Below are 16980 nucleotides of genomic sequence, written 5' to 3' on the forward strand. Positions count from 1 at the left end.
TCTTCTGCCTTCTCAAGGGGCAGATTCTAGACAGACCTTCACAACAAAACCAGTTTGGTTAACTCCTGCCCTCTGATACCAGTCAAGGTGGTGATCAGCAACCTTCAGCAAACACTGTTCTCACTGTTTCTAGATTTTTACCAGCCTAAGGCATTCCCAAAGCCTCATCCACTGTGACTGCCATGCTCACTGAAGCTAAGGCTGGCTTATCAGACTGCACACAGAAGAGGCTGAGGCAGGGACACATCACTTTCCACCACTACTGCCACATTGCCTGGCACAGAGACACCCAACAACTGGAGGGGATGATGTGTAAAAGAGCAGTGTAAAAGAGCCCAGTGGTGTATTTGGTCAGTGCCCTTGGAGTACTCCACAAACAGGTCAAGGCAAAATAAGAATGGTATCCTTGGAGTGATGCACCTTAAGCTGGTCTATCTATTAATTCAGGACTTTTTAAGGCAGCAGGTGAGTGTCCAGGGTTGGTAGTTGTGCTGCTACAGCAGAGAGCAAAACCCTCCCACTATCAAAGCACTGTGTGATGTTCCAGCACAGGCACCCACACAGCCTAAGGCATCCATCCCCATGCCTGCCCGAGGGCCACTCCTGCCTGCCAGACCTCCTCACCCCCAGGGTGCCACCAGCAGAGCCCACGGAAGGGAGATGGCTGTTACCTGGAATCGCCTGGAAATCCTGCTCCTGCTCCAGCTGAAGAGTGGGCTGTGGGCAACAGGTGTGAAGACCTGCAAAATATCAAACACTTCCAGGAGAGCAGAGAGTGTGCATAACAGTCTGCCCAGTCTCGCCACCCTGCCCAGCCACCCTGAGTTGCTGGGCTGTCATGCTGGAAAGGCTTTCTGTGCTTGGAAAGGGGAGATCCCTGCTCCGCCTCTGCTCAGATCCCTGTCTTTTGGGCAGGGTGTGTGTGCACACAGGGGGCTGTAGTGATGGCAGATGGAGCGGCCCCCGTCCCTACCTAGCCCTAGTGCCACTAGGAGAAAAGAAATGAAGGCGAGAAAAAGAGGAGGGGAGTCGAAGCGGGGGCAGGACGGTGGGAAGCGCAGAAAAATGGGGAGGGAAGGGAGAAAGCGGAAAAAAAAAGGAGGAGAAAGGGGAGGAGATGAAAGGCGAGGGGAGAAGGGAGGACGGGGCGGGGAGGAGGCAGTCTGCTCGGCACGGAGGGACGGGACAGGACGGGACGGGACGGCCCCGGCGCCCCGCGGGCCATGCGGCTGCTGGCCGCGGCTCTGGCCGCCCTGCTGGCCTCGGCCCCGGCCCCAGGTAAGCGGCACCGAAGGCACCCGGGGCCGGGGAGCGATGGTAGGGAGCCGGGAGAGGGGGGCTCGGCAGGCAGGAGCCCGGGCACGGGGATCTGTGCGGCGGCGGGGGGGGGGGGGGCGCCGCCCCCGTTCGGGGGTCCCCGTCCCGCTGCGCCGCCCCCGGGGCCGTGGGTGCGGGAGAAAACCCCGCTGGAAGTGTTCCCTCCGCCGCCTTCTGTGCCCCGTGCCACTGCAGGCAGAGGGAGTTTTGGTCCCACAGGTGCCTGGATCCCCTAGGCAGCCAGTGGGCACGGGGACCCCCGGTCGCTTGGTGCTAAGAGCAGCCCCTGGTCCTGCCTGCTTCTCTTCCGAAATGAAAAGCGCATCGGGCAGCGCTGTGCCGTGTGCCGCAGCAGAGGACGAGTCTGACTCTGAACTTCAAGGCGCGGGGAGGGTTGGGAGGGTGGGGAAGCCCGGCTCCTTAGAGGGTAACGGGAGTTGGATTTGCACCTCTGCCTCAGCAGGGCAGGAGGTGGCAGAGGTTGGGTGTAGGTTCATCTTCAGTCACTGCAGGAGCTTTCCAAGGGAAGTAGCCTCTGACTTCTGAAAGTTGCAGACGTCCGTTCAAGCAAAAGCAGCTGGTTGCTTTTGGTGATCTTTCTAGCCAGCTCCTATTTATTTTCATTTAAACAAAGAGCTTTGCTTCTTCCTGGCTCATCTGCTCTTCTTACTTCTTAATTGAAGAGAAATCAAAATAAAGCAGGCTTTGACAGTAACATTGTTTCACAGAACAAACTACAACACGGATAGAAGCCACCCCATCCACTTCTGGTCCCACAAATCCAAGATGAGATGGCAACTACTGAAATGGCAACTGCTCTTGGCGTGCCTCTTCAGTCCCTTGGCTATCAGCAAGGGCTGGGGAAAAAGTTCTCCCAGCCCTGAAAAGTGGCTTGTAGACTCTGTTCCTCAGTCTCCATGGAAGCAGGGAGAGGGACCTATAAATATGGCTAAACCCAGATGTGAGCAACAGTTACAGGAGCAACCCTACTGGCATGGGATCTCCACCGCAGCAGCTGGGGCTCTTCACAAGAACACAGCCCTGCTGGAGCTGCCCCCCAGACCTAAGGACCCAGCAGCAACTGCTGGTCTTTTGCTGCTTCTCCAGCACAGACAGTGGGGCCAGCCCTGGCATGGGTAGGTTTCTGCCTGCTGAAACTGTAGTTCCTTACTCCTGACAGTGCCATAAAAGCATTTTGCTATGTAATATGGCAGACAAAAGGTCCAAACATAGCTAACGCTTGGGACTAAACTCCTGTGTGTAGGCACATGTGGACTATTTTTGGAATAGGATTTTTCAAATTGGGGTGCAGTTTTAGCACTACCCTTCTGTGACTCCCAACAGCCCAGTGAGACATGCGGCTGGAAGGGACCAAAGAAACAAGCAGCTAAAGGCCAGGGATGAGGGCAACTAAATCAGCTGGTTGCAGATGGGAGAGAGAGACACGTGTGATGATTAAGCATACTCCAAAGGAATCCTCAAGCCTTTGACTCACTCTCCTCCCTTTTTCTATAAATAGTTTCCCTTTTCAAGCAGAAACAGGACTAAATTCTTGTGGTGAGCTCCACCTGAGCAGCAACATGGTGCTATACTGGGAAGTCAGGAAAATAAAACGTGATTCTTCACTTGGAGCAGCAATCCGAAGCCTAGAAACTCAGTGCTGTAATCGCACATAAGCCTGATCTCAAGTTGTGGAGGAGTCTCCTGTCTTGGCACAGAGCCCACTACAAGGATAAACCTCGTGTTGAGGCTGGTCCAGCGGCCGCTAAAGACCAGAGAAGCATTTCCACTAGCATGTGGGGGCCCTGACTGAGGCTCGTCCTTCCCACATGGGAGGTAGATGACCTCTCCTCCAGCCATCCACCACTGCTCCTGCTCCAGTGGCAGTGGGAGGATAAAGTCAAATGGACACCATTTTCCTGTTTCATGTAAAGCATCACCTCACCCTGCCCAACATAAGATGAGGTGAGATCACGGTCACCAGAAAATTTCCAAAGCTTTTCCATCTGATGCACTTGTACAACTGCCCTGGTTCAAGGTACAGAAGGCAAGACATTTCCACTGCTCAGACAAACCTTCAGGCAACTGGCCCGCTGAAGTAAACGAGCTTTCTTACACAAAGGATGCAAAATTTGATATTTCCTTACAAAAAGACACATCCCCCAGGGAAAAGTAGAAGCCCTAGGTATAAAATACTGATTTTTGTATGAGTGTAAGCAGCTAGAAGGGAACCGGAGACTCCACATACAATGTCTCTTTATCTTCTCGCAGAGGCTTCCATCAGCACCATATCTGAATTCCTCAGTATTTTCTCTTGGGTACTTTTTGGCAATGTGTTCTGCCTAGTTTCAAATTAAGCAATGATTCTTTTGCTTTTTGTTTTGGGATAGTATTCCACAATTAATCCTAGCCAGCTTTTTCAAACAAGAAGTTCACATGTCAGGAAAATGACATAATTGTTTTTCTTTACAGCTTTTCATGATATGTTCATAATATCGGTAGAGAAAGCTCATGTTTCTCATTTACCCAAACCACATTTTTATAATCAATTTCTTAAAAGTTTTGTAGCATAAATAATTATGAGAACTCCCAAAAGTGCTGAAATTCCTAAATTTATTTCTTATTTTCTGAGCGTTCAAAATTTTAATCTCCTTTTGATGGCAGAGGCAGCCACTTTGCCTTCACGTCTGCCTGTAAAGCACTGAGGCCCTGTAACTCCAGCATGTAGTAAATGAAGTTTCATGCCTGGAAATCTTTGGTGGTATTCAGACTTAGTTTTAAATTTCAACATCCTTTTCTACTTGTGTGCTTTCTATGATCCAAAATAATCTCTTGCTTTGGCACTCACATGAAGTGCACATTCACACAAACATAATGCACAGATAATTGTATCGATAGCCTAGACCATTCTTAACTGTGTTTTCATGAATAAATCTTTTCATCACACTACTTTTTTTCCTTCACAAAGTGTCTACTTGTACAAAATGTCTACTTCATGGTGTATACTTGGAAAAAATCATACCAATCAGTAAAGCTTTCTATTAAAATAACACAAAATAATTATGCTATTTATTTTCAGAGGGTTCTTCTCTCAGACTATTGCTATGTAACTTTTTAAATTCAATGGGATTTACTTTAAGTAAGGTGATACATTTCATCACTCCATTTCACAGTTTCAATGAGTCCACAGAAGCAGCATCTCTGCCTTCCGTACTCCCTCAGAAATAGATGGAAATACTTTACTTGCTTATTTTGAGATAAATATATGTTTGTGTTTCAGGAGCTGATGTCAGACAAGAGTCTGCCAAAATGCTCATCCCTTTTGTTAAAATGTTCCTAGCTGATGTGCTAGAAAAGTGTCCAGAAATGAAAAAAATCCTTCTCCCAGAGTTGTAATTCTCATTAGTATCTGAGTACAGTATACTCACATAACAGGAAGCTCAATATTCACATTTTAGAGGACATTTCATGCTTTGCACAGCATTTTGCAGGGAGTGCTTTCTCACTGTTAAAATATGCTTCTTGTCTCTAGTGGATGCCATCAGACCAGTAGATTACACACTACAAGTAACTTAGGAAACACGTTGCCACAATATACCAAAAAATAGATCAGGTCAAAAATAAATCAGTCTGTGATATGACTACTAAGGACATAATATACGTTGGAAAGGAAATAAAATGGGTGTTGATTCCCGTGCCTCAGAAAATCTGTTAAGCATAAATCAGCAAGGTCAGGAAAGAAAAATCTTGCGCTAATGAACAGTTACGGACTTCTTTCAACCTTCACCTACACTGACTATTGTTAGAAATAAAGCAGAGAGACAACTAGTCTAAACTAGGTTCATGATGAAGAACAGGAAAAAAAAGAGTCAGAAATGAATGGAAAAAAGAAATAACCATTTGCCCCAATATAACCGCATATCACACTTTGTCATGCAAGTAATGTCATATTAAATTGAATTTGTAGTCAGGAGGACTGATCTGACAGATTTAATCCAGATGATCATTTGATTATGACAAGGAGAATATTACTTAAAACAGAGGACACAGGGAATGGTAAAGTGAGGAGTTACTCTTATCTGAGGAGTTACAGGCATGTAGGGAGGTCAGTAGCCCTTTAGTGACTCATCTAGGGAACAGTAGCACGTAAGGTTTGCACAGATTATGTCCAAAAGAAAGAAACAGAAGCATACACTTTGACATTATGTGACTTTATCAAGTCAGCATACGATTGTGGTAGCATGTGGAAAAACTGAGGACCAAGTAACAAAAGTGGAGCAGAACTTAGTAAAGCTAAGTCATGCACTTGGGGATTAGTAAGAATTTCTCTGATGAACTAGGAACTGAACCACAAATGACAAAGGAGGGAAAACACTCAAGTGTATCTAAATATAAACTGATATATAATCCCATATGAAAGTGTGATGAAAAAGGACAATGGAATTCTGGATACACAAAGTATTTCTAATCAAACCTGGAACATACATTGACTATTTCACAGGACATTGGAGAGCTGCTTCTCAGAGCGTGTCTATAATTCCAGGCACCCATAATAAAAATAACAACAGCATTACAATCAAAACAAAAATGTAAGGAGGAAGCAATGCACAGAAGGATTACCAAAGTGAATAGGGAAGTGGAAATACTACTTTACCAGTGGAAACTAACAAAGCTTGGCTTCTTTAGTTCAACAAAGTGCTGATTTGAGAGGCCAGATAATTGCTTTCTATGTGGAGTCAGGAAGTAAATGCCATTTAAATTTAAAGGGTAAAGTTGGCACAGGAGCAAATGGGCATAAGCTGGTTATTGAAAAAAGTTAGCTTGGAAGTTGTAAGACGGATGCGAGTCACTGGAAGATGCAAGTCAGCTGGTCATGGAATAGCTTTCCAAAAGATATTCTGGGCTCTTACTCCAAGCCAGTTCTAGACAAAGCTTGTTCAGGGTGATGAACGATTATGTGATGTTGGGTCTGTGACAGAAAAGTGTCTACCTCAGTCCTATCTTATGTATTAGAGAACACAAGAATACTGGAGCAGATTGACTGAATGCCATCCTTAACTTTCATGGAGGGACAGAATATGTCAGGTTCAAGAAGCTCACTGAGTTGCTGCACACAGAACTCACGCTGTTGGTTTACCTGCTGTGGATCTGTATGCTGGGACAGATTATGGTGCTGTTGTGCTGGCAGGGAGGATTCTCACCATCTTTTCTTTCCTTTGCAGATATTTGTGAGGCTTTAAACGTGACAGTCTCTCCAGGACCAACAGTGAGATACTCCGAGGGAGACAATGCTACCCTTTACTGCCACATTTCTCAAAAGAGAAAGACAGACAATTTGCTGGCTGTGCGGTGGGTCTTTGCTGCATCACCTACCCAGGAGTATCTGATGATCAAAATGACTAAGTTTGGGTCTGTCCAGTATTACGGAAATTATACTCATAATTTCCACAAGCAAAGACTTCGTCTTCTTAAGGAGAAACATGGAACTCTGTACAAATTCCTTATCCTAAGCCTCCAGCAAACAGACCAAGGACACTATATATGCAAAGTGCAGGAAATTGGCAAACACAGGAATAAGTGGACAGCATGGTCAAATGGTACAGCAGCTACTGAAATTCGAGGTGAGAAATCACTGATTTCAGTTCTATCATTTTTCTTGTCCTATGATCTTTCTGTCAAGTTCATCCATAAGACATTTGAAGTTAGGTTATTTTTTTAAGTGTTATCTGTGGGTATGAGAAGAAAATCTGATACCCTGCTTCTTTACTTACACATTACAATTTAAACATTATTCAGCCCATAATAAAATGTAAACAAGCAAGATTAGTATATTTGTAGAAGATGGTCTATTTCCTTCGCCTTTCACCAGAATAACAGCAATTAAGGTTCTGTTACATTCAGCTATGGGTCTCTACAACTTTGCTAGTGGGAACAAAGAAATGTCATTATTATTTAAATACAAAGAGACATAAAGAGAGAGAAATTAACTTATTTTCTAAAGAATATGAAGTGGGTTAGCCAGAAATAGAAGATATTTTAGATCTGTGTTTTGCCTCTCTCTTGGTGTTTTCATTTATTTTAGTTCTAACCCAGAAGCAGTTTACAAGCTGCATTTCTAGTATCACTCCTGCACTTTTGTTTATATAATTTGTAGCCAGAAAGCAGAGCTAGAAAAGCAGCAACCAGCCTTTTAGATAAAGAAATGACCAGCAACAAGTGAGGTTTTGAACATCTCAACTGGAAAACAGGCCTTCTCTTTGGGGTGGCTCAGCTCAAACCTAACACCACCACACCCAAAGCATGGTGAAACTGGACTTAGAGAACAGACTCCTTTGAAGAGCTGGCTGAGCTCAGCATTTGTGCTGTCAGGGCTAGCTGACAAACAAGCCCCCCGCATGTGGTTTTACATACAGAAAAGTTGATTTCCCACAGAGCCAACTCTGAAGACAATGCCAAAAATCAAGGGGGACTGCTTGGTCCATAGGTCTGGAAATTCAAGAGGTTTATCTAGCAATCACATAAAAACTTGCAAGAGGAAATTGTACTTCATGAAGTTTCTGCCATTGCTGTTGATGCTAAATTTACTGTTGTGTTTAGATTGCAAAGGTTATTCCCGTAGCTGGGAAATCCCAATCCCATTTATCTAATTTTTGTTTTGGGGAAAATGTCCCTAGCTCTTTTCTAAAACCAATTTTGCACTAAGAGGACTCCACTGACTACAAGCTTTTTCCAGATAGGTTCAAACATGTTTCTGTAGACTTAATTCAAAGCACATTCCCTTAGTGCCATCTTCATTAGCATCACTCAGGTTTCTGTATCACTTTTGGATTATACACACACCGGGGGACAAATGTAACAGTAAAAAATAATCTTTGAGTGCATGATCTCCTCTGGAAAGCTCTCAGGTGTCACTACAAGAGCAAAGGTGGAAAAACAATATAATGAGATAAACAGCAATTTCACTTTGACCAGCAATGTTTAAATCTGCCTTGAGAAATTATGGCATTAATATAATACAATTAGCTGATTATTACTAGCAATGATGAAAGACACTAACAATCCAAAGCTGAATCTCTGGTTGTTTTGGTAACAAAGGCCATGGGGTCAATTTCAAACAACCATAAGAAAATCTTTGGTCTTACTGGTTATGTAAAATTTGTCCCTCTCTGAAGAAAAGCTCCAAGCTCAAAGCTGGTAACTCTTGTTCTTGCTCTGCCCTGTGCCCAGTGACCTTCCACATCACAGTCAATGACTGGGGCTCCTGGATATGCCACAGGAGGAGGTGGCCAGCACTAAGGTTATTGTCGAGAGAGAACACATTAGGATACAGGACACAGAATTCATTAGCTTCACAGTTCAAAGAACAGTTGCATGTTTGTTTTTTGTTGTTGCTTTCACTCTGTTGCTTTTAAATGGGGAGGAGTAAAATTACCGGGGCCCAACATGCCTTGAACTCAGCCATCTTGCATCTCTGGAGATCATTAAATTTTACAAGCACTGACCCCATGTTGGGTGGCTGGAGCCAAGGCACAGTGGTTAGTCGCACAACCACACAGGGATCTGTGCTGAAATGAAACTTTATGGTATGCGTGATTTAGCCCTGCAGGCTTCAGGCACTAGCTTGCTTCACGCTCAGCAGTTATTCTTCCCTGTTGTTCCTGCTCTTGGCTAGGAACTGGGACTCCTCCTCCTCTCCCTCTCTCTTCCTCCTTCACCCCTCCAGATTTGGCTAAAAGGAACTTGGAAGAAGGAGGCCTGATCACCCCAGCTGCCTCAGCCACCTCTGGGAAGGGGCAAAGCTGGCGAATGATGCAGGGGACAGAAGCCAGGGCTTGAGTCTCAGCCTACAAAAACATGGTGGTTCATATGCTGTGCTGAAGGGGAAGAGGAGGAGAGGCTGAGTGTAACAACAGGGAGGCTTCCTCTGGTGCTTGAAAGGGATGGGCAGAGCTTGCAGACCTACAGGTAGAGCGAGGAGGTCAGCACACAATCCCAGAGTCTTAGGCTACACCTTCATCCCCATCCCAGGCTGTCCCTCACATCAGAGAGCTTCAGAGACTCCTTCAAACCTGCGTCAAACACTGACATCCTCTCTTCATGTTTTCCAGTGCTTTGGGGAAAAAATACTGAGGATTACTCGAGGGAGGAAAGCTAGAGAGAACCAGGTCTGATGCAGAGAGAAGTGAAGGAGAAGAATATCGTTTCAGCTGAGGGAACTATGCTGCCCCATTGCCTAAGATCATCCACAGCAGACCAGTAGCTATCTTCAAGAGTGGCACACTGAAGGATAACAACTAGTGCATTTCTTGCACAAAGAACTTGCAAAATAAACCAGAACATAAACACAAGAAGTGCAGAACAAGTACTTCAGGAAAAGGAAGGAAAAAAAGAGAGGAAAATCAGATGCAGGATCATTTTTAGGATTTTCCCATGATAGTGTAATTTCATAAGTCAGTAGTTTAGAGTGTTACCACATTCAGTGAAGGATAGAATTTCCTAAATGCCTGTACTGAAAACATATGGATTTATCTGGAGTGTTTGTATGTTAGGGGAACAACATATTGCAGATAAATGGCAACAGAAGAAAAAGCAATATAAAATATTGATGGACCACCTGTCAAAAACCTTCTCACAAACGTCACTCTGCATGTTTCATTGTTGCACAGGTTATTGATAACTATAACACAGAAATGCCTCATTGCTCTTCCTAGCCAAAATCTGGGGTTCAGATTAATTTAGTTATTGCAAAGAAGAAAAATGGGAAATTATCAGTCTGTTCCTTAAATTCTAAATTAGCTCTTATTTTTCTGATTTTTAGTACTACTTATAAATACATAATCACGGTGAGGATTTGCAGCTCATGAATTCATCCTTCTCAAACTGTCTGGCCATCTGTACTGCTTTTCTCTGCTTCCAGTGTAACCCAAAGCAAGGCAGAAAACTTGAGATAAGGAAGGAGGGAAGGCCACCTGTAGAGTACACACACTGACAACACTCCATGGGGATCTCAGGCAGACACCCCCAGAAGGAATATCTATTCTAATTCCAAATCCAGGTTAAAAGATCGTGGAATCACAGAACCATAGAAAGAACAGCTTGGGTTGGAATGGACCTTAAAGATCATCTGGTTCCAACCCCCCTTCTAAGGGCAGGGGCTAAGATACTAAGGAGACACTTGAAAAGTCACATATCTTTAAATGTCATAGCCACTGTTTTAGTGCTAAAAGCCCCTTTACTGGGAAATAATTGCCTTAGCTAGCACCAGATAAAACACTGTGATTGGACAGGCCTTGCTACACATGGGAGGGAAGGCAACAATTTTCAGTGGTGATAAAGTCTTCAGTTTCCCCAGTGGTAACACTTGGGCTTTTCAAGGAAATTTTCTTCCAAACACATTTTGTATTTTATATTATGATCAGTTACACTTTTTATTGCAAAGGGATTTGGTTTTATTGCAGTTAGATCCTGGAAAAAAGAAAAGGAGCAATACAAATTGCCTGAAGCACATGGATGCTTAAACCGTACTGTTTGTGCTTTATCAAGTAAGGTAGCAGTGCTCAAATGCATCACAGTTGCTGTCTTTTCTAACATTTTGTTCCAGTTAATGTGTCTGCAATTATGCACAAATTCAAAGTGGTCTCTTTATGCTGAAGCACCAGATAAATTTCTTACAAGCTTGCACATTAGGTGGATGCAGAAATAGGAATTTTTTTGTTAGCACAGGAAGAGGAGGTCACTGCGTAAGACAGAAAATTGCAGGGGAAATGCGGAAGGAAGAGTCATCCTGCACCTTCAAAATCTAACTGGCACTGCAAGCAGAAAAAAAAAACAGAGGCAGTTCAGTATGTAGCCTTTGTCAGCCACAAAGCATAGCACTATTTCAAGTAAAAGAACTTGATAGATTAAGCCTGGGTTTGTAGTATCTAACACTTTTTTTTTTTTTTTTTAATATTTTTTTATTTGCTAGCAAGTTTGCTAGTGTGAATTTGTGTAGGCCATAAAGAGGCTGCAAATGCATTTTTTTGCAACACCATTTTTTACAGGTAGACATATTGGAGATGTGGAAAATCAAAAAAAAAAAAAAAAAAAAAAGAAAAAGAGTTACAGTTACAGTTCCTTAATGTTTAATAATGGCAGTTAAAAGATCAGCTATACATCTAGCTTCTCCTCTAGGGGCTGAATAAATTTTTCAGAATCAGAGCCTCATCTGATGGGGATGGAGAGTCCTACATTTGTGAATTCACTTGTCAACTACAGCAACTTTGTGGTCTTTTAGAAAGCCCAGCTGAAATTTGAAATGCTGCCGTTTGCCCCTTTAGGTGTAATGAATACAAGACAGCAAACAGAATTCACAGAAAGGATATTGTTAAATCCTGGTAAATCCATGTCCTCATGTTGTCAAAAAGTGTCTCCTACTTCAGCCATTCGATATACTCACTCTAAGCTAAGGTGGATCTTTTTCCCCTCCCTGCATCTTCTCATGAAAAGTATATTGTCTTTTCATGGGTTTGTCTGGTCAATATTAGCCTAAAAACAAGTTAATCGTCTTCATTATAGTGCTGAACACACCAGAAAACATTTTGAGAGAAAAAAAAAAAAAAGAAAAAGACATTGTAAAGATGGTTCTCCTACTGCCTTCCTATCAGAAAACTCAAAAAAGTGAGTAGTCTTCTACAAACAATATGCAGCACCTCCATCATTTATGGTTGGATAATCCCTCCATTCCAGGTACTGCACATGGTTTAGGAAGAGCAGTACATGTTCTAAATGGTTTATGATCCAAGAGAAGAGATTATATGTAGGAGGACAAACAGAGAAAACCAGCCAGTCCAACTGAAATCCTACTGGCATGGATAACAAGTGAGAGATGATCACAACATCTTGTTGAGAAGTTTGTGTATCAGAGTTTCCTGTAGAAAAGATTCTGAATTCTATTAAGTATTAGTAGCCTGTGCCGTTTCCTAACAGTAAAACGTTGCAAGATAAAGAAATGCAATATTTTTTTCCCTCAGAAAAATAAAAAAAAAAAAAAGCCCTTTTTTTTCAGGGAATGTATTCTAAAATACTTGCCAAAAATCTACTCGTGTGATACTTTCATCCAACAAATCAGTAGACCTGTGAAAAAAATGTTCAGGATAAGCTTCCCATCACAACTAAACAGGAGATTTCATTATTCCTGAAAGCATTTCCATATCCACTGAGTTATCCCCACACATCACATCCCTACAGGACAGGCCTTAATTAATTTCCTTTCTAGTGGGATACTTTTCTGTAATGATTTGCCACACGACCCTCTCTTGGAGGCAACTAGGAGGACATCACCAGACTTCTTTTCCATTGTAATGATAGCTAGCATAAGAAATCATGGATTAACATGAGTGAGATCATCTAATCTGATGTCATCAAAATATGTCAGCATGCTTAAACAATCTGGCTGGGAGAGCAGAGAGGGTTTTAAACAGCGGGTGATCCAGCAGTCAGAGCATTTGGATTCTAGTACCAGGTTGTACAGTTGTTATGACACAGCAGATGAGATTTGATGGAAGACATTTTTAGTAATGCCATTTTATAACTGCAGTGTTTCGTTGAAGGATAACTGTCCTGTGAGATCAAGTAAGACCTTGATGCAATGTGTAAGGCAGAACTACATTTACTCTGAGTGATCCCAACACGTTCTGCTGTGTGTTTTCAATTCTTGTTGTCCTCTTTTTTTTTTTTTACCAGTGATTTCATCAAAAACTTCTGATGATCCCACTTTCAAGAAAAACCATGAAGCTTGGAAGTTTTTTGAAGGTAAGACACATCTAACTGCTACTGGTTGCATACAAGATGCTAGTTTGGCCAAACTCTACAGTACAACTCAAGCGCCCCCCAACAGGCCCAGTTTTGCATGTTCCTGTACAAACTCAGGCCTTGCCTCAGAAGACATCCCACAGACTTCAACGAGTGCTGGCAAAAAGAGAATGGAAGTCTTCAGCTCTACTTTCTTACATGTTTGTTATGGTCAATGGGAGAGTGGCCTGCACCTGGCTTGTCATGCAATGCAAATGCAAATCATCATCCAGAAGGGTGCTGAGCATGAGATACCAAGCACTGTGCACTCCCACCAGCCTTCGAAACTGCTCACAAACCATGCTCTGCACTGAGGGAGCAGCTTAAAGCTCTCAGGAGTTTCAAGGCAAGCAGTATTTTCTGTTTATTAGGGAACATCTATTCCAAGAGACTGAAATCCAGAACCTGCATGCAGCTGGGATTTCCTCCACCTGCTCCCACTCCAACCCAGGCCACCAGTGAAGCACCAGCCCGACATTTGCAGCCACTGTGCTGCACTGCCTGACAGGCAGCACTGCTTGCTCAATTCTGCAGAGAGCCTTGCTGCTCAAACCACAATTTACACACTATATTGTTGTACTGTGTACGGGAAGATGTAAACGAAGCACAGAACTGTAGGTCAGGGGTCTGGTTCCAGCAACGCTATTTTCTACAAGAACACTTGACCTCTGAGGCTTGGTTTCCTCTCTGTAAAGTGGGAAAGAAGCCAATATACATCCCTAAGGACATTTCAAGACATTAATGGGTAGAGCATCCCTGAAGTGCTCTTTTTAGAGTTCTAGTAAAAGCAGAAATAAGTCATCAAAGACTTCTCCTTGTGAACAAAATACTCTGTCTTGATCTCCTGTGGTAGAAGTGCTGGCCCCTCCAGTGGGAATGTGTTATGGGACTTGACTGACAGCTATAAGGGGAGACTGAGGCTGTAGTTTGAAAAATAAAGAAAATGTATGGATAAAAAATTCAAGCCAATGCTGCCACCAAAAAAAATATATAATAAAATAAAAAAATAAACAGCAATCACAGACTTCCTTCCTTCTTCCTCAGCCACTCAGCACTCCCCCATCTCTCCCTACTGCCACTTTTAAAATTTGTTTTCATGTCTTTATTTTTAAACTAGTACAGCTGTTTGAACTGGGAAATAATCCAACTGAAGTTCTTTTGGTTTTGTTAGCCACACCAAAAACACACACAAGCAAACCCAAACAAACAAACAAAAAAACCACCACTACAACAACAACAAGCAAAAAAAAACAAACCAGCCTTCTCCTCCCTCCCAAAAGCAAGCCCTCATAAATACACCTATTAGTGCTTATAGAGACTTTACCCAAATTTTAAACTGAGCAGGATATTGTATGAAAATTTCAAGAATGTTAATTATTTCTGAACTGTTACCTAATTCTTTTGGGTCACGCTCTATTTAGGTCTTGTTGAAATAACATTTTTCTATCTTGTAAGCATGAAACGTACAGCAGCAACATTGAGCATCACCTGTGCTTGCCTTTCAGATCTGTACGTGTATGCAGTATTTGTGTGCTCAGTAGGAATCATCAGTGTCCTCCTTTTCACGCTTGTCATTCTCTGTCAGTCACTTCTGAACAAGAGGAGATCCACAGGTGAGTGAAATGTCATTCTTGCTGGCTGCAAGATCCTTACCAAAGAGGGAGAGCGGGAAAGGACAATGGAGAAAATGCAGGAAATAAAAGTATTTCCTTGTTTTTATTTTAAATTAAAAAATAAAGTAAAATAGGAAAGACTGCTTTATTTCTGCCAGAAAAAAATGGAATTTTCTTCCACAGAGTAACTAGAATAAAGGCCTTTTGTTCCCCTTGAATAGCTATTTCACTTTACATTTGCATTGTACTTTTTCAGAACCCTTCAACTTTTCTTAAACATAAATTGCAGGTTGTTGGGACTTTCTTCAAAGACCACCAAGTTCTACATCATTAAATTGCATTCTGATCAGATCTAGCCAGCATTTTGCAGGAGTGACATTTCTGCAGACATGTTTAAAGGGGCTTCAAAGCAATTTTCTTGTGTTCCATTTTCTTATCCGTTCCTGACTAAGCTGTCTACATTCTTGGGAAAGTGTGGGTGTTATTAGCACTCTCTCATTTGTAGCATCATAGAACCTAAAGCATCATTTTATCATTCAGATGTGTATTTTCACTATAGTCTTTCAAGACCAAGGATTACCATTTCATCCTTCTCTTTCTCTTCCTCAGAGAGGGTTTTTCAAAGAGGCTAAACCTGCATGAAAGCAGCCCTGTTATAACCAGAAGTGCTATTTCAGATCTGTGGAGTAACCAGTGCAGGCTCTGCTTTCATTTCAGTTTAAGAATGGTATTTTTTGGAGACCTCACACTGTGAGAATTAAAATACCAGCATGTTTAGCAGCCACCATGCTAGAGGAGAGTGTAAAGACCATCTCTGAACAGAAGCTGAAAAAGAGTTTGGTTAGTGATTCGTCCTGTGAATGACAGGAGAGAATCGTGACTTGTTGCCTCTTCAGCACTACACACATACCACAAAGGAATGCATGACTCAGATACACAAGGAAGAAGACACGTAAGCCAAAACATAGATGTGTACAGAAGTCCTTGTCTGACCACAACAGTATTTCAAGCTGTGGCTCTGTTTTCCTGGTAGTGCCCTCAGTAGAGTAAACTCCAGGTCTATCTGAACCCAAGAACTGTGCTTGCCAAGAGGAAGAAATAGGATCAATGTTATTCTTCCTACCCTGGTAAGTGATGACAAATGCTTTGTGCCAAGGAAGTACCCACACTTAAGTGTGTTGGTCATGGTGAGTCACCCTGAAGCCACAAACACTAGACACACTGATTTATCCTGTTTTTTCTCTAAAAGACATTGGGCTAGATTTTGCTTCTGTTTGTGTTTATTTACAGTAGCACAAGTGAATGACCAGGTTAGAGCTCTCTTCACATCAAGCCAACACAAGATAATTATAAAAAGAATATAGAATAAGCATATACAACAGATAAAAATAATTTATTCTGAGCTAAACCCTTTCTTCACTACTCTAATATCTGAATAATTGAAGTCTTAAACAATTTTTTATTTAGATTTTGTACATTATCCAGTAAACACTGGCAGCATTAAACTTATGGTTTCAATGGAAATATAACAGAATAAAGCTTAATAGATGGCACTCGGTATTCAACAGATTTTATCTATCTATAGGCCTTTTGCCCAGGGCCACCTGGTCAGAGCATTCTCCCAAAGCAACATTAATCAGCTCAGCATTCAGTTAAGCAGCAGGGAATTAAAGCAGCAGTGCTCTCTCCTTCAGACTGTTAGAATAAAGCACTTCTCCTCAAAAAGTGTTATCTTACCTTCTTTCCATCTGTGGTACTCTGTACCTCCATCCTGGGCTGGAGTGGGCAGATCCTAGTGTTCAGATGAAAGGAACCTTCAGCAAAATCCTGAAGCCAGTCATTGAGGAAGGAAGCAGGGCACAACACGGCAATCTCCAAGAGCTTCACCCCGAGCCTTCAGGCCAGCTCCAGGCACAGCCTTCTGCCACCTTCAGTGTGGTGATTGCCACATCGTCTTCCTCAGAGGCCCTCCGAGAGATACCTGACTCTCCTGTTCCCCTCAGGGCCCAAGAGAACCAAAACCATCTCCATACCTCACCCACTGGGTAAATCTCCATTAGAAAAATTACCATTTCTAGTCACCCCACCCATGGGTTCTTCATGAACACACCTGAAGAAAATCATGGAGACACCAACAGCTCTGTCCACTCTCCCACCATCCCCTCTCCAGCTTCCTCAGCCCTAACACCTTATGTATTTAAGTCCAAAATACAGCCTG

At 42.8% G+C, this 16980-nt stretch overlaps 1 protein-coding gene across 2 annotated transcripts in view; it reads left to right on the forward strand.

The window, feature by feature from the left end:
* The first annotated feature begins 1187 nt into the window (after window positions 1-1187).
* Window positions 1188-16980, forward strand: part of VSTM4 (V-set and transmembrane domain containing 4) — a 79765-nt gene continuing 63972 nt past the window's right edge. For both annotated transcript variants that reach the window (XM_082765210.1, XM_082765211.1), the window contains exons 1-4: window positions 1188-1278; window positions 6540-6938; window positions 13042-13110; window positions 14655-14762. In XM_082765210.1, coding sequence (XP_082621336.1) covers window positions 1224-1278; window positions 6540-6938; window positions 13042-13110; window positions 14655-14762 — 631 coding nt within the window. In that variant the 5' untranslated portion in view covers window positions 1188-1223. The remainder of the gene's footprint in view (window positions 1279-6539; window positions 6939-13041; window positions 13111-14654; window positions 14763-16980) is intronic.

The sequence above is a fragment of the Aythya marila genome (genome assembly GCF_965140915.1).
Source record: "Aythya marila genome assembly, chromosome: 7".
Lineage (NCBI taxonomy): Eukaryota > Metazoa > Chordata > Aves > Anseriformes > Anatidae > Aythya > Aythya marila.